Here is a 21,540-nt window from a genome sequence, read left to right as displayed (position 1 = left end):
TTCTATTCAGCACAATTAGAATTAAATATATCAGTGACAACATGTTTACCCTGTTGTCTTCAGAAGGGGAAGAAAAGTGTGGAATAAAGTAGTATGTGATGGGGGAAAAAAAAAAGCCCACTGCTTAATACTGTTTCAGTAGTAAACCTGATGCTCTCAGATGGAGATAATGCACGACTGCATTCATGAAACTAGAAACTGACTTTGCTCATTTTACAATATTTGTAAGATTCTCCTTCAGAGCAATCCCATAATATTTACAGGAAAAACAAATAACAGCAAATAAGAGAAAAATCACAGGCTTGTATTTATTTACTTATTTTGAAGCAGAATTGGCCAGCAAGATTTCTGCCTGTCGTCTTGTTCAGTTTACTTTTCATTACATCTGCTCCAGATAGATGCATTTCAAAATGCCAGGGGCAGAATGCTTCTTTTCTGCACTTAGACTTGCACCAGAAGCCTATCCCTTCCATGTTGTTCCGGTGCAACACATATACCAAAACTGAAAGAATTCTATATCTATCCTACTTAGTTCGCAATACCCTTTACTATGCCATCTGAGTGTGTCAAAACTTCAAGATATTTACCTTCAGAAAAACTCTGAGACATACCAGATGGTGTAAATGAAGCAAAGAAAAGGCTTAGTGGCTGCCTCCCAAGCACTATGCAACTGGACAGTTATATTCTCCTAATTCATCCATGAATTTAAAAGATGTACTCAAAGAAAGAATCATACAGTTTAAATTGGTCTCCTAAAGAAATAAGGCATAACAAATATGAAACTATATATTTACTTACAGTGTATATGACGATTTTTGTCTCCTCTTTATTTTGTTGTCCAGCTTTCCATTCTGTTTCCTAATTTCAACCAAATTTCAAGAACAGGAGAGGTTCTAAAGATAACAAAGTTCCTAAAAACTTTGTGGTCATAAGGGAGAGGGATTTTATTAGTGTCCTGCCTGCAGGCAAGGCTGCCAGGTAGACTTTCATCTTATAAGGCACCAGAGAATCCCTACAATCAACTGCAAGTAATCACAAACTCTGGTAAATGTTTACAACAGAGCTCAAAATGTCTTGTATGAGTCTCTATATATTCAATCTTACACTGTAAGATGCAAATCCATAGAAAGGTGGCTTCTTTAGTGATGGCACTCTCTATTTCTTTTTCCTTCTTAGACAGAAACAAAATTAATTCATTCACACAGCGTATTTCACATGCAATGAACTGGAAGTTCAGTTCCACCAACTGTTTTTTGTTCCAGCTCCATTCATTAGTCTCAAACACATATATTTATTTACAGGCAGGAACAAACCCCGGTATGACTTATATCTGCATGCACACATTCTCAGTCTTTAAAGGGTTAAAGAATTCAGTCAGCCACTCACAAGCTCTTCCTCTCACAGAAAACCTTATTCATAGGAGTTATGGCAGATCTTACTATCAATTTTTCTTTTTGTTATTAGTTCTCTTCATCAGTTTTGTTTTTTATGTGAGAGAGATATAAAGTTTAAAAGAGTAGAAAGAAAATAGATTTTTTCTCCACTACAGAATAGCATATGCACATACACACACACAAACACACAAAATCAGTGTGTGTGGTGACTGAAGGAATGTACTGATGTTGTCTTAAATATTAATGGGAAAAAACAAGGTTGGAGAAGACTATATCAAGATTGAGAGCTTTCAAAAAATCTCAAGTTTAGACTGCCTATAAATAAGTTTTATACTCTTCATTTCACAGAGTCCTAAGAACCTTGGCCTTCAGCAGGAGAGTTCATGGTGAGCCTGCCAGGAAATAAAACGAAAACAAAACAACTCCCCAGATCCTGAAACATGAAGAGCAAAGATACACATGGGAGGCGGATAATTAACCCTTTATTTCCCCAAATATTTTTTAATAATAATAATAAATACTTAGTGCACTCTGCTGAAACTTAATCTACAGCAGGTTAAAATTAATTTTAGGGGTTTTAGCATTTTAAAGCAGAAATAAAAATACTAAGTTTTCTTCTCACAAAAGTCTCAAAGATTTACAATCCTGGTAAAAGCCCAAGTCAATTACACAGTATCATTAAGTTTACTTTCTTTCTTCCTTTATTTTTTTCAGGGTTGGGAAGGCACTGGGTTACTATGAATCATTAATCTTTTCCTTTATGTAAATGAACAGCCAAACAAACAAAACCCTAAGTCAAGCAGAGAAACTGCCATCCTGCCTATATTATCAAAGGAATATAAGATAAATAACAAAGAAATAGTATCTCAGGTTAATTACCTTATGGGACTGAATGTCATATATACATTTTAGTATAATCTACTAGCAATTCTTTTTTAGTTTAATTCAATGAGGTACTATTGTACTAATCATATTGTTGTTTAATGTAATAGTTAGCTAAAAGTTATTTAAATTTACATAATAAAAGTACCCTAAAATTGGGAATGAGCCAAAGTAATTTCCATAAAACAATCATTACATTTAACTGCTTGAATTTATTCTAAATGATGGGCCATTACTGTTCTAGTGCAGCATAATTTAATAATTTTATTTTAAGTTTATAGAGAGAGAGAGATATGCAAAACTGGATCTCTCCAGACAAACATAGTATTTTCCCCCGTTTCTTATACAGAAATTTCTATATGCTACTATTGTAATTATTTACAGTTATTAACCTACGTGTTATGTCGAGATATACAAACACAGAAACTGTCAGACAATAAAATTTTACACTTGGTGAGATTCCATGTAACATTTTAAAAAGACTTAATTGGCTGAGTGGCATGGATCAATAACTTTTACAACAAAAACAATAATATCCAAAAAACCCTCTACTCCGGAACTTGGAAGGGAGAGATATTTTTACTTATTTAAAAAAAAAGAAAAAAAAAAAAAAAAAGAAGATGAGACAGAACGCACTGCTGTGTTACATTTGTTTTCATGTGGTGAAGGTCTTCATTTTCACTAGGTATTTTTATTAAATTCAAACCATTTATTGACTTGCAGTAGCTCAGGCACATTACTTGATTTAATGAGCTTAAGAAAACAAGTAAAAGAAAAAACAATAATACAAAATTAAAGTGAATTGTGCCCTCTTACTATAATAAAAAGCAAAAATAAAATTAAGTATATGCAAAAAAATTTTAGAAGCAATAATCCCAGAAACATTTCCAAAGTTTATATTACTTAAACATTTATTGGTCGTTACAACCCATATTTTATGATGTAATTTAAGTATGAATTCTAAGTACATGTTTATCTTTTAATATCCATGATTCTGCAAAGCAGTATATTTAACAAGTACAGTGTGCCTATGTTTGTTGATGAGACATTCTACCTTCTGTAACACACATCTCATTTCTTCTTGAAGTATGAAAACATTTAATATTAACTGTGAAACTTCTTTGCTCCCCCTCAAATAAGATGTTAGCTACTAAGTTATATAAGAATCTCTTTCAAAATATTTTAGAAGTGTGATTGATGACCAAAGGCAGGATAGATAATGTGAACAAATGAAAAAAAAATTAAAAGTGGATTGTAACACCCCAGCTCTGTTCAGAATAGAGTCTGTACCCCTGAATTCTGACAACCTGATAGAAGATACCACAGATCCAGAAACAAGCACTGTAAACTAATCTATGACGAAGAATTGGTAGTGAATAACTGGACAATACTTTCTATAGTGTAAATACAGAATGGAGGAGACAATGAAGCTAAAAGGGGTGCAAAGCAGGCAGTAAAAATCTGTAAATGTGGCTTCAATAATGTGTGAGACTTTAGAACAATTTGAAAAGGAAAGAATATTTAAGGAAATGGAGGTAAATGGAAAACTAGATCAAAGTAGATCATGTCAAAGTAATCTATAGTTTTCTATGACAAGCAACTTCTAGATTGAAAAGCAGTGGCTGATTTTATCTATTGTTTCATAGGAAATTGGTAGTCATTCATGAGTAGATGAGAAAAGAAGCTACATACTGCATAAGGACAGAAAAATGGTAATGGCAGATACTGAGAAAGAGAGAATCAAACCACATAGGAATTAACACTCTTGGAATCAAGGCATTCCTTAATTTCATTAAGACCATTAAATAAAAAATAGACATGTGTTTATGAATTCATCTCCCTGTAAAATTAGGAGGCGTCATCAATACAGAGCAGAATCAAGATATCATAAGAAAGAACCAGATGATGACAGAGCAACAGAAATAGAATGAAATCTGGCACCAGAAAGTACAAGGTCATGTACTTGACAGGAAAGAACAAGAATTTCAGCTCAAGTCAGAAGCTCATTAGATAGACATGACTGAAGTGTATTAGTCAGTCATAAGAAGCCATAAAATTACCTACTAGTATGAACAACTGTGAAAAAGCAAGTGGATGCTTAAAATTTATCTCATTCATTTGCTGTCTCAACATGAAGGATTACAAATCCACGCCCCAGCCTCAAAGATATGGATATAAACAACTTACTATAGGCCAGTCGTAGTGAGTAGCATCTCATCTACAACCTTCAATCATTTGGACAGACAAAAAAGAAAGAGAGAGCAGAAAATAAATCATGATTTTGTACACTCTGGATTAGGAAACTTATAGAAAGGAAAAAGTTCCTTTTTCAGGGGTCATTTTCACTTTTTGCACTACACTTTCAAAAGGAAGAATAAAGTAGTGAGATAGAAAACAAAATTCAGCATCACTGATGACTTGTTTTCAGATGAATGATAGAATTCTATTGAATTAGTAACACACTACAAAGCAGTAAAATATACTAATGAAGTCAAGCTTCATCATATAAAACAGAAAATCTAGAATTTAAAAAATGGAGCTTCTCATGAAAATCAACAGCTTACACCTAATGTATATTTAAATTTTTCAAGTGCTCAGTAACTGTGGTCCATTGCAAGCCATTAGATGGACGTATGGATAATCAGCCTGAAGAGTTCCTGCTTTATTTCAATTCTTAACACTATCATATTTATGTGAGTATAATATAAATAAAGCTGATCAGGCTGCCTATCTGAAACAATGAAAAACACAGGTAATGCACTCTTCTCCAGTTATTCCAGGAGTACAATATTGCAAAGTTATGATGAGATTTCTCAAAGAGAGTCAGAAAAATAAGAAAGGAAATAATGTCTATATTGCACTCTCCTCATGTTATAATAGAGCTGAAATATGTATAAAAGCAATATTCCAAAGAATCTTTATAAATATCACATTTTTAAATTGTTTTAGAAGAATTAATAAGGCCTTTGAGGCATTCTTTAATTTTCAATTTACTTGCAGAATAAATCTTGTAGTCCAATAACTCTTTTTTCAATAAAAAAGATTGAAGTTTGAGAGAAATTTGCCTTCATAGATATAAGACCAACCCACAAAGCTCTGACTTGTTAGCTAAATTATCACATCTCTTATCAGTATGTCAGTTTTTTAGTAATGAAAATTTTGTATGAGCTTCTACTCTTTTGTTTACCCAAGCTATAAATAAAAGGATCATTTTAAACTGAAGGTGATAAAATCTTAATCTCTTGGCAAACACTGAAACCTCAAAGGTACGGTAGATAGTACAAGTATGGGATACTTTTTCTAAAAAGTATGCATTGTCTGACAGAATTCATTCATTTTTCTCTTGCCCCTAGCTTCTCAAGTTTTTCCTCATCCTTTTCAATGACAGCAGTCTTTGCATGCTGATGGAGAGGAAATCCCTTGCTGGATACTTCTACTTAGCACAGCCTCCTCACATAGTTGTACATATCACTGCAAAGGCAAAAGGTTTGTGCTTTGCTGTATGCCCTATCTTGTTGGTCTGCTTAAAGAAATGTAATTCACCTTTAAAGAAAACAAATGGAATGATCTCCTAAAATAACATGGTGCCTAGAAAAACACTGCATTTCATTATTGCTTAATGAATTTATCCAATGTTAAAATAGAGCATCTTGTCATTCTGATGAATGTTCCTGCCCTAATTAGTAATGTATTGTCTATCCATTTTCTCTTCAAGACAGTGCCTACCTTTAATAACAGACTATGTATTTCTTGCTATTAGACCAGTAACTTAAACTGATGGCAGGGGGCAGGTGGGGTGGTGAGGGAAGCAGCTATGTTTTGGGGGTTTTGACTAAATAAGGCACTATCAAAGACATAAATACCAAGATGATGTTTTGAAATCAATGGACTTTTGAAGTTGTATCACATGCTCAAATAACAATTGTACAGTTTCATTTGCTGTTGTGGACAGCAGAACTGTAATCTACATAACCCAGCTTCAGAAGAAACTCTGTGCTGAGGCAAAGACATTGCAAATGAACAGAGGAAGGGAGGGAACCAGTTATGCTGCATGTACCACATGCACTGGCATAATCATGTATGTCCAATCAGTTTCTCTAAAATATAAAGGCAGACCTGAGATTTATAAAAAGGGCTTACCATGGTTTTTTTTGAAATCTCATAGTCAATATGAAAAACTTTAAGACAAGACACAATCCAAAGTTTATAACCCTATGGTATTTTTTTCTGCTATAATTATGCCAAAATACAATTAAACAAGAAGGAATAGACAGAATGTTGATATTCTTCTTAAAAGCAAAGATTTATATATGTTGTGAAGTATAAACCCACCAATACACATAAAAAAACCCCTTCAACGTTTGACTGTTGGCACAGCTTAGCTAGCTTCTGTAGCTTGCCACCAACAAAAGGCATTCAGTGGCTGCATAGTCTATAACCTGCCTTGCTCAGAAAATCCCACAGAGACCAATCAGGAATGCTTTCCATATGGACTCCTGCTGGACCCTGTAAACAGAATCCACCAACCTAATAAAGAGAACACCAGTTGCCACTATAAGTCTTAATAAAAATCAGTCCTTTCCTAACTGTCATGACTGTTTATCTCCTTTTTTGACACAAACCAGGGTTTTCATAAAAAAAAAGAAGGAAAAAAAAAAAAAGAAAGAAAAAAAAGGGAAAAAAAAAAAGAAAAAAGAAAAAAAAAAAGAGAGAAAAAAAAGGGTCTGTTCAGTGGTGTGACATAAAAGAACCAAGAAATGGTCAAAACTGCTACCAATGAGAGAAAAAGAGGCATTAAAAAGAAGCTTTCTGTCATTTAGAAATGCATCACTTCTTACGGATGTGAGCTCAACACACAGTTGCTGTGAATGAGGCAACAAAAAAATGCAGAAAATGTTTGTGCAGGATGTTATACATTTATATTCTTTCTCTGAATGTGTATCAAAATTAACTCTGAAACTTATTCTGAAGAACAACAATAGATCTTCTCCTTATCATCCTTAGGCAGGTTCTGCATTGATATCTGCAATTAAACTACTTGTGTCCTTTATTAAATTAATGTATGCAATTACCTATGAACATCAATAAGAAAACCATGTAAAAAATGGGCATGAAATAGAGGTCAAAGAGAGCTCTGCAGTGTGAAGCACATTAAAAAGATGCAAACATATGCTAAATATTTTCATTACAATAAATTTTTAAATCATGATTTTTTATTAAAAAAATCACAAACTCCCCCACCTGTATGCAAAGTCATTTTTTTACATCTAGATGTACAAATACACAATTACAAGTGTAATTTTGCCAGCCTAAAGAATTCACTGATATTATGCATAAAAATATTATGAAGTTTAACTCATGAGAATTAAATGATGAAGTGTTCTTTCTTCTTTGGTTTGTTTGTTTGGGTTTTTTTTTGCCAGATTTTGAGCAATAAGGACAGGAGTTACCTGACACAACAGTCAGTTCTCGAATCAAAAATAGCTAAGATTCATAAGTACTATGAGACTAAAAATCATGGAAAAATGAGGCAATATATTTATAAGGTCTTGCTGTTTTAAAGATGCTGACATCCACTAAGTCGCTGCTGAAGTCGTGCCTTCGACAACCAGGACTGGAAGCCCAGAGCAGGACCTACACTTGAAATCCTTGAGAGCTTCATGCAGACTGTTCATGCCTCCACTAAGATGTGGCATGTAACATTAAATGTTTTTATTCTCTGTTCCACAATTACAAAGATTACATCTTCAAAAAATCCTTGGAAAACTTTCATTTTGTGTGATTGTTTTAATACTGGAGTTTCACAGAAGGTGTACAATACCAAAAGAAAGCACAAAAACTATACAAGCTACCAACACTGCACGTGCAAAGACCGTTGACATGCACAAACCTTTGTGAGTAAACCCATTTTGTAGCCATTTGTAGCACAGAAGATGATGTGTTACAGATGGGTGAGCAGCAGTACACATTTTAGGTGCCTGTTAGGATTTTCCCTTTTTTATGAGTTGTTGTTTCAAATATTCAAGTACGTGCAAGACTTCTAAGCTGGAAGGATCTATCTCCATCTACTCATATCACAACAAAAACTCCACATTTCTCAGTAACAGTAAGAAAAGGTAAAGAGCAGAGTAGCCAAGGCTGGTCATGGCAGCCAAACCACGTGTCAGAACCATACATAATTCCAACTCTTGGAGAGCTTGCCAGGGAAAAATTGAGGCCACAATAAAAAGAAACAATTTGGCATCTGAATTTCTGATGCCTGTAAAAAGGGAATGGAGGGAGTTTACAAAAAACTGTGTCACTGACAGAGCACTGGATCTGCAAACCCTTGTTTTCACTAATAATGTAACATTATTTCATACTACAGGAGACTTCACCCTTGGAAAAAAGCTGAGTTAATTAAAAAAACAAACCAAAGCAAACAAACAAACAAAAATGTTGAAAATGTTGTTTCTATGAACATTTTCTGCACACGAAGAAAGTGTAAATATTTCAAGTAAATAAATGAATTTTTAAGTCCTTCAAAAATTTGGGCCTGACATCACTCTTTACTTTAAATTTTTACTAGAAAACATAGTAGACTAAGCTACGGACATCTGTGTTTTGCTGATGTCCACATTCTAGGCCTTCAACAGCAGTATTATATGTCAGTCTGCTGGTAATTCTATTTTAATAGATGAGCCACAAAACAAGACTTCTAAAGAATAATTAAAAAAAAATATATGTGAAAAGCTACACAAGTACAAAAGTAGTGAAAAGGAAATTCAAATTGTAACTGCTCAGCAGTGGTAAATTTGTGACTGAGAAATGATCCGGCATGGAGGGCAAGAAGGCTTAAATGCAGAAGGAGTTAAACAGGCTAGGAGAAAGAATGCCAGAGGCAGAGTGACTCCCTGTTGTCCTGTAGCCATCCTGAAACATCAGCAAGCCCTCAGGGGCCACCTTTGGGCAGCAGAGCTGGGCTGAGCGATGGACCCAAGGGCAGGCTGAGGTGCGCCATGCAAACACTCAAATGACCAGTGCTGGGGCAGGTGTATATAAGGCATCTGCTTTTGAGGCATCTTTGCAAACTCCTTTTAAAACCACTTATTGCAGTAGGATTCTGCTCAACACATTGTTTTTTTGCTTTTTTTTTTTATTTTATATTTAAGAACAAACATGTTTAATGCGCCTCGAGGGGTACAATAAAAATTCCCCAACAGTAGTTTGATCAGTAGAAGACCACCGCTTACTATTTTAAAGAATGTTTGATTTTCTTCTGAGTCTTGCAGTTAGGCTTTGAAAATAAAATCTCTATTCAGTCTGAAGGAATAACATGATTCCTCCTTTATGACAAAGTCCACATTCTAGTATAGATAGTACTTTATGATCCAGCACATGATTTCTTCTCTCACTGATGACAAATATTAATTGTAGGAAAAATAAAAATTAATTATTTGATTAGAAGCAATTTAGGTGGATCATGATATTATTTTTCAAACACTTTCAGGCAGACTTTGAAGACTATAAAATAGACCACTATTTATATTCCAAGTGGATAACACACTGAGTGCTTACACCCGATGCCATTTACCACCCATTTACCTGGTCATGTTTTATGAGAGATTACAGTTTAAGAAACATTCAGTATTTTACAGTTTTCTATTCTGAAAAAGGATTTTACTCTGAATATTACCTGATTTTCTGACTGAAACTGTACATTACTGCAAGTGTAGTTCTAACATGGTTTCAGCATTGGTATTCCGAAGTCATCGGAACTCGATCTTCACCACCACTTTCTCCTACACATACCTCTCTACTGGCAAGTAACAGGGTAGGAAGATAAGGAACACAGGAACCTTGCAAAATCCTCATGAGTCTGGGTCTTCCAGATTTCAGATTATTTTGTGTTATATTTATCCAACTTGAATGACTGAGAAAAGGACACATATACAACTTGAGATGTTGTTTTCCAAATGTAGTTCTACATTCATTAGAGCCAAAAAAATAATATAAATAATTATATATATATGGAATCAGGAAATCATAACACCTCTGCTACTGTCAAACAACAATACAGGTGTGAAAGACGAATCTCATTTTAAAAAAAGATCTACTGATAAGCGGTTAAAGCATTCAACAAGATATGGATACATATAACTATATAAAAACTATAAAAGCAAACATGTAAATATGAATGTCATATTCAGCATTTCCTAAGTAAGACACTGTGATCCATCATACTAGCAGTTTACCAATACTAGTTCACTGGTAAATTTTTGACTCATGCCTTTCAACCTATAATGTTCAAGTATGCACAACCATGCACTGAAACTTGACATAATTTGATTCCACTCAACATACATTGTGAGCACCTGCGGCAGTATCTTAGAAACACATCCACCGGGACATTACAAAATTATATTAGAAACATCAAAACAGAAACTACCCCCTTCAGTACCTCCATCACACATACGCTGTTTCCTAGAGGTGAGAGTTAGGTCAGAGAATTCTCTGTATAGAATTTCTCAATCTGGACAGATTGAGAATTGAATACCTAGAATATCTACAGGGAATACATTATTGTCCTTCCCAAGAAAAAAAATGTTGTCAAATTTCTAAGTAAGTAGTCACTGCAGAGATAGAGGAAGAAGGAAAGCAATCTTTGCCATGGTAGATTTTTTTTTTTTCCCCCTGAAAACATGACACAAGATGGTGAAAAAAAGCTTACTTTCTACCACAGTATCCTAAGGATAACAGAGATCAAGTTCAGCATAACTGTGAAACCATCCCTTACCCACTGCTCAAAATTTGGGGCACTCTGACTGGATTTCTACCACTTCTGGGCTACAGCAAGCTAGCAAATAGATGTAGACAATTTGCAAAGGGTTCAAAAGTAACAACCATTCATTGCAGACAGGATAGAAATGTGCATATTGGTACTTGCACATCAATCATCTTTTTACCCTGTCTCTATCTCTTAAATTCTTTGTTTTCCTGTCCAAGCAACATGAATCAGGACAGTGTAAAGCACAGATATACAACATAAGAATGATCTATGAGATAAACACAGTTCACAGAAGTCAAAACAAGCTTACACTTGAGTACAGATGAGGTTTTTTGAGCCCTTGGGGAGGAAAGAGAAAAAGGGAAAGAAGTCATCATGCCCCAAACCACATTAACAATAGAAGAGGATTAGATGGTAATAAGTGATATTCTGTAAAAGAAACATACATTTCCTAACATATCCTAAAGGCTTCTTCAGGAGAGTGCTATAGTTAACTTTAAGCTGTCACCTGTGCCTAGGACATCTGTGCCTAGGACTTATTTATTGCTATATACAATATAAGTTTCACCCAGATGAAAAAAGTACATTGATAACCTGTACCAGTAACAGTGGGGATATCAAATCCAAACAAAGGTTTGGTAGCTGATTCATCTGTCATTGAATTCCTTCTGTACTTCATTTTACTTAATTACTTACTGAAGTCAGAATAACATTTTACAGCATTGTGCCATGAGCAGAACCCTGTCACGGTCCTCTTCTTGTCCAAGGCTCATCACTGTCATCCAGACCTTGCAAAAGTACATTAACAAATGAGACCACAAACCACTGTGCCTCTGTTTCTCCTGTTTTACAGGGAAAGAAACGTATTCAGTGACATACATTTACATTTACAGATATGTTTTATGTAACTGTAAACAAAGTAAAATCATGGGTTAGTATTTGCAAACAACTTTTATGATGATCCCTCCTTTCTACAAGAGATCTTAATTACTGGAGGACATGTCTACTCTGTGGAAAAGCATACTCTGAAGCAGATTTTGCTTGAGGACAGAAGTGCAATCACTGCAGGGTACAGTAGATCTCCAGAGCACACTGACATGGTGCAACTGAAAAACAGCCCTACAAATTCCACGTTCAAGCTGATAAAACTAAGAGTTACTGCAATGCACCTTGTCAGTTGGAGGGCAGAGCTCAGCAACCTCCAGTGTGCTCCACTGCATTCAGATACTCCTGAAAGCACTAAGTTTTGAGGGGCTATTTCACCCTTGAAAATTAAAATCAATCATCTTGATGTTTTTTAAAAAAAATGTTACCGCTGGCTCAGAAAAACAGAGCAGTCGTTTTTCACTGCAGGCATATAAATTCCCTAAGCGCAGGAACTAGCTAAAATTCTAAATGTCTTTTTCTCCTCATATTTATTTTTTGTCAAGTGGGACAAGTGAGTAATTCTTGTTTGTTACACAGTTCTGTATCTGAGTCCTCCAAACAAGGCAAAATGAAAAGACTGGTACATAGAAAGGAAATAAAGAGACCGGTTATATTCAAACTATGCAGCATATCACTGTTGAATGAATATTCAGCTCATTCTTTCTAAAGCTTTTATTCAATATTTATTTAGGCAAAGCTCCCATTGATTTCCCTAGGAGCTTTAGTTGAATAAGGACATGGAGAAGCACTGTCGTTTTTCATTGATTTAAAAACCAAAAAAGTCTTAGTTACTAAAGATTGGGGGTTTTCCTAAAAAAAAAGTATGGTAAGTCTCACCATGATTACAAAACTATTGTAAACTAGACTGCTGCATAGTAGATAGGCATCCTGTCATTGACTGGGAAAAGACATTACAGTGAGAGCCAAAATTTGCTGTCTTGGAGCATAAAAGGGCTCCTATGCTGTATAACAGTCAGTCTATAACCATCATTAGATGCTGGAGAGTAGAAAGGCTTTAAAGTAACCATAAATGTACCAAGATACATTTATCTGTTTTATTACTCTCTTATGAAAAGAAATGCTGTAGTAGTCTGTTGATTTTGTTCATAATAGTCTCTTTTCACTCTATGCTTTCTTTCAAAGCAAAAAAAAAATACATGTTTTGACAAGACTGGGGTTAAAATGGAGCTTTAAACATGGTTTGTTGAAGGGGTGGAAAGATACTGTCTCAGTGGGTAGAATGAGCAATTCCAGCTTATTTAAGTTAATGAGATTTTCACTTTACCAGGATATTGCATATGGTCAAAATACCTGTATATTCAATCCTTTCAGGAGTGAAAGATGATCTCATTGGTAAGATATTTCCAGCTCCTTACTTAGTCCCTATATTTAGTCTAGGACTATCAATAACAGCAGCCTTATCCCTCGGGAAATTAAGGAGAACCCACTTACCCAAACACAAACAAGGGAGACTCGGAGCTTCAACATGAAACACAAATGTCTTAGGTATAGCCAGTGATTACTCTACAAGGCAGCCAGTATGGCTTGCTGTACTTTTTTCTAACATTAATTTAGAGTGGGATATTTTGATGGAACTGGAACCTGTCTCAAGTAAGTATTTACGTCTACAAAGCCTACAGCTGACTTAATTATCTAGACTCAGTAATAATCAGTAATGAGACAAATAGCACTGCTACACTGCAATTCGCCTTATACTAGATAACTAACTTTGTATGCAATTTCTTCTTTCCATCTTCTGCATGACTTCTTCTTATAAGAATTACTTTTCCTCTCTTATGACTAAACAGGGACATCACTAGCAAACATCCAAGTTTCAGATTTTTAATTTTAGACAGATTAATCCCAATTTTTCTGTCTCTGCAGAAACCGGCAGGGTTCATCGTATATCTCAAAAGTAAGTCATATAATAAATTGCTAATAAATGAAACAGTGAAAATTCAGGAAAGATTTCCCTTCTGCAGCTCCTACATAGTTATTTCTAATTAAAAATATCTTTTAGTTTCAAATTATTACCTTCTTATTAATACTGTATAGCAGTAATCATATGACCTCTACCACAATTGGTAATTCTGAAGAAAAAACTTTCCCCTCTCCTCTTCTCAAAACTTTCAGATAATTACATAATTTCCATGTTGAGCATATCCAGACTCATGTAATAGGGGATATAGCACAATGCTGCACCTGAATTAACCAAAGTGATTCAGGCTTCTTGTATGCAAATCAATCTGTTTACAGCATCACTTCTATAGTGCGTGTTACCCTCTGAAGGTCTTATCCTTGCTGTTTTGTTCAAAACCCTTCTCTAATAATAACTTACTCTGTTTGTTCTCCTAGTAAGGTTGTTTATTAGGTTATATGGCACCTGAGTAATAATATTTTTTGTACCCTGTTTAACCACATACTTTATGAAACTTCATTTTTGTTGTTGTTTAGAATTTCCTTTAAAGGTCTATTTTCACAATAACTCTGAACAGGTTAACCAGATACAGCTGGGGATTTTTCGTGGCAAATTTTAAACATAATTGGGAAACAATCTTTATAAAATCATATTTTTAGGAACAACTTAGGTTTTGAACAACACTTTCTATTTAGATTTAAAAGTGGACAGATAAACACCTGAAAAAGAGCAAGGTCTTCTTCAGCTATCAACTGAATAAAGAATGTTACTAAGTAATAAGAATAAATTCAAATATTCCAACATGCTGTTTCTAATCTATTTTCCCTCAAGACCACATATGTAAATATGTTAATTGCTAAAAAATTGTTACAGAAACAAACAGGCACTCTAACAGCAAGGAACAAGCAATAGGTTATTATTGAGCATAACCAAATAACGAGATGTACTTAATAAAAAAGTAATTAGACCCACTACCCAGCTGGAGACATTTCCTAACCATATTTTTTCTCTATCCTTTGAGATGTAAAGCCCTAGAGGTAGTTTTCTTCACTGGTCAATTAAGTGAATATGGTATTTAAATAATAATTCTGTAGTTACCATTTTTAATCTACTTAAAATATTAGAAGATTCCAGGATTTGAATCACTTTTCAAATTGTTGCACTGAAAATACTCATTAAGTAGAATATAAATAGTATCATTTTACCTACCAGTCCACATATTTTGTTTACTAAAAAATAGCATCAAAATCTGTAATAAAGACTGAAAACTGTCTTCTGAAAAGCAAAATAATTGGACACCAACCCTCCTCTGCATTTGACAGATTTAACTCAAGGTTTCTGGCATAGGCTTCAACTGATAGAAGGAGACCTACAGAGTATTCCTTTGACAAATATTAGCCTGTAATGCTGTACTTACACATACGTAAAACACAAACACACAACAGATAGGTAAGCATGATTAAATACATAAGTATAATACATTGCAGAGTTAAAATTTCAGTTAACCACAACTGGTTAAATCCTAGCATTAAAGCTGCATTAATTTTTACAAACAAATAAAGAAAAAAACATTTTCATCATGACAACGTACTGTGCCCCCTATACATTTTATGTTATTTTCAAGTTTAGATAGACAGCTTTTGTCATAATGCCATTTATGTAACATATGCTAGTATACTGAGACAGATATATCTCTTTTTTTCAGTTTTAATCCAGAAGTCATGTACAGGACTGAATGCCAAAGCTACAAGTTGTAGGTTACAAAAAAGTATTTTATATTCAAGAATTACCAAATCAATCTACCAAAACATTTAACCTTAGTCATATTTAACAGTGCAAAAACTAAGCAATTGTACAGAAACATGTAAAATCAATGTTATGACTATTGTTTTGGTTTTCCTTCCCTCCTCATAAAACAACTGAAAACTGAGAAGGAAGAGCAAATTTTAAATTTTCACTTCAGAAACCTCTCAAAGTTAATGCATACTTCTAGAGTCACTGACAGACCTGACTAATCTTAATATTTGTTATTTCTTTATCATTCCTCACAAATTGCCTGGTGTGTTCTAGGAAGGAGAGACCTTTGAATTAGTGGTGGATCTCACTGCCCCCACCTCTGTTACTACCTTGTTAGTTGAGAGCAACTAACAAGGAAAAAGCATACCACAGTACTGAGAAGCAGTTCTAACTCTTCCACAAAACAGAGCTCTAATCCTGTGCAATACTGCACACTAAACTCTCAAACTAGCAAGTAGCACCAAAGCACAGGGTCATTTTGAGGGAAAAGAAAATAAATAATTGAAAGATGTAATGTTTCTTGAGCATTCAGATGTTCTTTGATTTGCTTGTTTGGGATGGGGAGGCAGTGGGAGTGAGAAGGGATGGGGGAGAGATTTGACCTATTTTTTCCCAGATAAACTTGTTAGAAGCTATGAAATTGTGACTGTTGAAATTCTTACAGAAGATGAACCAGTAGGCAGAATATTGGCAAATATATCATATGAGATATATTAATATATGGCAAACTGTCTGTTGTTTTCTACTGCAGCACAGAAGTGTTTGGAAAAAATACTAAACTTGAGAATTGTACCTTATATACAATGACAGAAGTGTACGTCATTTTGTAAGACATGGGTAATTAGATACAACATCTTAGTTAAAGGTTGTCTTTCTTGTGGATAAACATAGACGTACACTTACCTCTACTTATTATGTAAGAAAGAAGCCGAATGGCCATGACTGAAGAATTATCAAGATGTGAAGAACTTAGTGATTACTCTGGAACTCCTGACTGGTACTAAACAACAATGCAGTAGATCCTAACACATAATGCTAATGTTACTACTAGCAATGACAACATACTTTACATATAACCTACTGCATTTTCTTTTCATGGTTGATTCTATCCCACTTCAAGAATGTCATTACTTGTCTGTCACTATCTATCAATCATGACCAAATTTACTCCATCCATCCAGCTGACTGAGCCCAGGGACAAATATGTGCATGGGAATTGGAAAGCCTAGAGCAATGGGATGCAAATTGTTGATTATACTGAATGTAATCAACCCAAGGCCTTTCTGTGAATTCTCAACCTTGAAAATCTGAAATACATTTTGATAGATTTCTTTCATTGGTATTTTTTAGATTTGATGTTGATACAAGCTTTGATGTTACTGTACTAAAAACATGCAAAACATACTAGATATGTTTTATTCATGTAAATAATTGCCCAGAGATGGCCTGATCTCTGATGGGGTCTTCATTGCTACCTCAGAGCAGAGATAGATAATAATAAACAGAAGATAAATATTAATGAGGTTAAAAGAAAATTAACAGAGTTTCTTCTTTCTCCTCCCCTGCAGTTCACATCAACCACAAACTAATGGCAAAAGAATAACATTTTAATTTAAATTGTTTGTGATAAAAAGCATTTCAGAATATTTTAATGCGATTCTATAAAGTTGTCAATCTGCAGAACTGTTTGGTACCGATGATTAACGTCAAAATGAAATTATTTTCTAAAGTAAGATAAAATATTTTCCTTGTAGCATGTAACCCCTTCCCTGGGGATATTACTTGTACAATGACTTGCGCCTGATAATATAATCAAGGTATGTGATAACTCAGTCATCTATTTGAAAACTTCAGTATCATTAACTGTCATTCTCTGTCAGCTTTAGAGTAGGTCTTCTATTGTAGCATTAGCAAGAAATCCCTGATATTTAAAAATAAAAACCCCAGTAATAATAATAATAAACATTTCTGCATTTATAGTAATTATGATAATTGCAGTACAAATATGAAAATCTGAATTGATAAAAGCTTCTGTAAAACTGGAGGGTTTTAACAAAGAGAAGTAGGTATAAAGAGGTGAGAATTTACATGGAAAGTCCCTAATTTGTTCCCTTTATTTCCATTCACTGTCAAAATTAACCTTAATAATTTATAGTCACAGTTAAGTTGATGTGTGTAGAGGGTTTAATTATGTTTTATGCAACACTTCAGTTTTAGAGCATTTATAAAAAAAAAAAATGTACTGCACCTATTAGAGTACCAATTTCTGGCAAGTTCTCAAGGGCTGATTTAGTAACTTGCTGATTTACAGCTGTAGAGACAGTTCCCAATAAAATAAAAATGTTTCCTAGCTCCAGTGGAAAAAAACTTACAGGAGTACTTGCTTTAATCCTTCATTTAAAACTCACACTTGACCTTTATACAGTTACTTACTCAGGGCTGTGCAATTCAAACTTCTTTCAATCACTTTGGAAGTGCAATTCTTCTGGAGAAAGAAAGCATAGGAAAGCACGAAGAAGCACTACTACAGAACTTTGAAAAAAAATTGAGTTTCCAGCATCAATTATTACCTTTCTCGGTTGGAAGTGTCAACATTATTTTTTGGGGGAGGGGATGAACAAACAAACAAACAAACAAATAAATAACAACTCAGAAATAAACTTTCATATTCTGGATGATAGAGTCTGTCCCCTTCAGATAACCTAAGAACTTCAATATCATTTTACTCAGAAAAAGGAATAGTGTGATTCCTTTAAGACAGAAATTAATTCTGAACACATCAAAATTTTTGATCCAAGAAATTTTCTTTATACAACTGACTTAGTAACATTAGCACTGACTCTTCAAGGTGAAGCGTAAAGGTCTTAACTTTGGCAGCCAGCCTGAACAAGGACAGAGCAAAACTTAGGCATTCATGATCTGATATTAAAGAAAGAACCGTAAAATTAGAAGAAGAAAAATAGTTTAATTTATAGGAAGAATTAAAAGCCATCTTATTTTTTTGATGATTGGCAGCCTACTGGACAATCTAGCCATCAAACCTCATGCAAGAAAAGTGAGCTTTAACTGGTTTTATAAATTTATTTGAATACATTAATATCAATAGTAGAACCACCTACTGAAATGGATTTCAATTCCTGGTCAACTTTTTAAGAAGAAAGGAGTAAAGTAAGTTCAAGTGAGTAGATAATGGCTGCTGCATGTACCTGTTGTAATCAGTAATTTTGAAAAACCTTTTCTCCTGAGGTCATTTTATGAAACCTAACACAGTAACCAAATCTATACCTGATACTTGAGATGGAAGCTGCCACTTTTAAAACAAACACTACCACAGAAACGTTCACTTCTGAAGTGGTATATATATTTACAAAATGGGAAATTTTTTTTTTTCCAGGTTAGATATTTAAAAGGAATAATATGCATTAAATTGGCCAAGTTCTCTTCACATTAGCACTCACTTTTTCTTAATTTAAATAATTTGATTTACACTTCCAACAATTAGGTTCCTTGCCTCTAGCACTTCTCACTTTTTCAGTTCAGATGTGTGTCTTGACATAGCAGTTAGGACTTATTCATAAATAAAAATACTACACATTTATAAATACTAACATATATTTGAAAAATCTGTTCATTCCAGTCACTCATTTGGTACTGTAATTGAGTTGGCTTGGTTTTGAGAAGTATTTGAGAAAGCCAGTAGTAAATGTATTTCATACCTGATTTGTTTTATCCTTCATAATTCTGTATTGAGAAGAAGCCTGAGCCTTTTCCTCAAACCTTGATTCCTAAATTGTAAGACTGACCTCTAGTGCTTTACTGCTTTGCAAGTCTTTTTTGCAACGGTTTTAATATGCTTCCCTGTAAGCAACTGATTTAGTTTTGTGCATAGTGCCAAATGCTATTAATGTGCAATTCAATTATCATGGTCTTGTGAAAATGGATGTATTCATAAACTGTACAATGCAGAATGATGAAGAGAATTAAAGCTGTGGCTGGATTGCAGCAGGATGTTTAACAAGAGGAACTTAGTATTCATGTTTAGGGCTACACTATGCACTTGAGGATCAAATGAGATATCATTACTGAATGACAGCACAAGATCATTTTGGTGCTGCAACGTGAATGTCTGGCTCATGGGAGCATGTTTAGTTTACAAACCATCCATATGCAAAACCGTAGGCTGTAGACCCATAGAGCACTTCAAACTTCTCTGCCATTTCTCAAATGTTTCCAGGGAGCTATCCCCTGCCACTGGGCTGTATGGTTATTCCTGAACATTCCTCCTTGCTTTGGCATGCACTTTCTTCCCATAGAGGCACTGCTCCTGCCCTCCCTATTCCTGTGATGCACAACCAGTGTCTTAACAGGAGGGGGAGAAAATATGCTCAGTTCAGGTTATGAGCATCTGGCATTTAGGCTACTGTTCTACCACATGTATGCAGAATGAAATCCTTCAGCTTGCTGAGGCCGAATCAAATGGAACAAGAATAGCTCAGAACTATTATCGAATTATAAAACCCCTGAAATTTAGTTTCTTGATAAGTTTGGGGTTTGGGGTTTTTTTTTGTTTTGTTTTGTTTTGTTTTAATTTGAAGATAATTAATCCTATTCAACACTGGAAACAGAGATTTTCAAGTATATACCAGATTTGCTTCCTAGAGAGCAAATTGTCTTTAAAACTGTAATCACTATCTTTATTTTGCAATACCACCCTACTGGCTAACTATGAATTACTAATTTTTTTAAAAACTTTCTGCTGGAACTGATAGTGTTCTCTTCTTTAGTCATGCATGAGCAATACTCCCTAAGCAATCAATGCAGAGACTGTAAAGTCTTGCTATCCACATTTTTCCTTGCTATATTCGTACTGCTCTTGAACTGCACGGTAATGTCCATTAGAGTTATTTGATTGCCAGCTTAATTTAGGAGATGCAGACACCAGCTTTCAAAATTATAAATTGCTAAAACCCAAGCCGAAACACAATACACAATAGAAAATCTGCCAGTAATTTCCACATAAGACACAATTCCTTGGAAAATGATGCACTTACAAACAGAAAACAAAAATGAAAATGGGGCTGAACATGCATCCCTTAGTAAAATGCTGCTTTCAGATACTCTGAGACTGTAGGCTTTACAAACAATATTCTGTGCATAGACTCGTGTCAGAAAAATCTATGGAAGGGCTTTAGAACACTTTCAGCCTAGCAAGTTGCTGTTGTGATTTCAAAGCAGGAAGCGTTTGTCTCAAAAATAACATTTATTCTAAATGCAAATAAAATATCCCAGAAGTTTTCAAAACACTCCAGATTGAGTTTTAAATCGTATGCAATACTTACCTTTATTCCCTGCCACTGCCGTGTGCCAGCTACGAAGAGACAGGAGAAACAGCAGCTTCAAGAAGATTTCAGTGACAGAATCCATGTTCACGTTCACCGAGGCGCCCAAAAGAACCAGAGTATTAGGAAACAGCCGCTCTGTACTTGAGTCCTGTTCCTGCTGCTTCTCACTGCCTCTCTCTGCCTCCTCTGGCAGTGCTTCCCAGGGAACAGGCACCTCAGCCAAAGGCGCTCCGCAGCCCCTCTCACACACGCACGCACCTCCAGATCCGCTTTTCCCTCTAACAGCAGCAATCCCCGAAGAGCGGCAGCGAGAACCTCTCCTTCAGTTTCGCAGCATCCACTCAGGGCGAAACTGCCAGGCTCCCCGGCACCGCTCGGTGACTGAAGCCTGGCGCTGCCGCGCGCCCTGGACACCCCTTGCGGTGACAGGTAGGAAATGTGGGGCTCTGGCGGAAGGCAGACAATGAGGCAGAGCAGCCGGCACGTGAGCACTGAGACGCAGCCGCTTGGTGG

General features: G+C 35.0%; 1 protein-coding gene across 2 annotated transcripts in view; it reads right to left on the bottom strand.

Moving 5' to 3' along the window:
- CNTNAP4 (contactin associated protein family member 4) overlaps positions 1 to 21,195 on the bottom strand; it is a 252,122-nt gene extending 230,927 nt beyond the window's left edge. For both annotated transcript variants that reach the window (XM_049795559.1, XM_049795560.1), the window contains exon 1: positions 21,025 to 21,195. In XM_049795559.1, the coding sequence (XP_049651516.1) occupies positions 21,025 to 21,109 (85 nt within the window). In that variant the 5' untranslated portion in view covers positions 21,110 to 21,195. The remainder of the gene's footprint in view (positions 1 to 21,024) is intronic.
- Between the last annotated feature and the right edge of the window lie 345 nt (positions 21,196 to 21,540).

Source organism: Accipiter gentilis, chromosome Z, assembly GCF_929443795.1.
Source record: "Accipiter gentilis chromosome Z, bAccGen1.1, whole genome shotgun sequence".
NCBI lineage: Eukaryota > Metazoa > Chordata > Aves > Accipitriformes > Accipitridae > Astur > Astur gentilis.
Note: the sequence above shows the minus strand (reverse complement) of the source record. Positions and strands in the feature narration are given on the sequence as shown.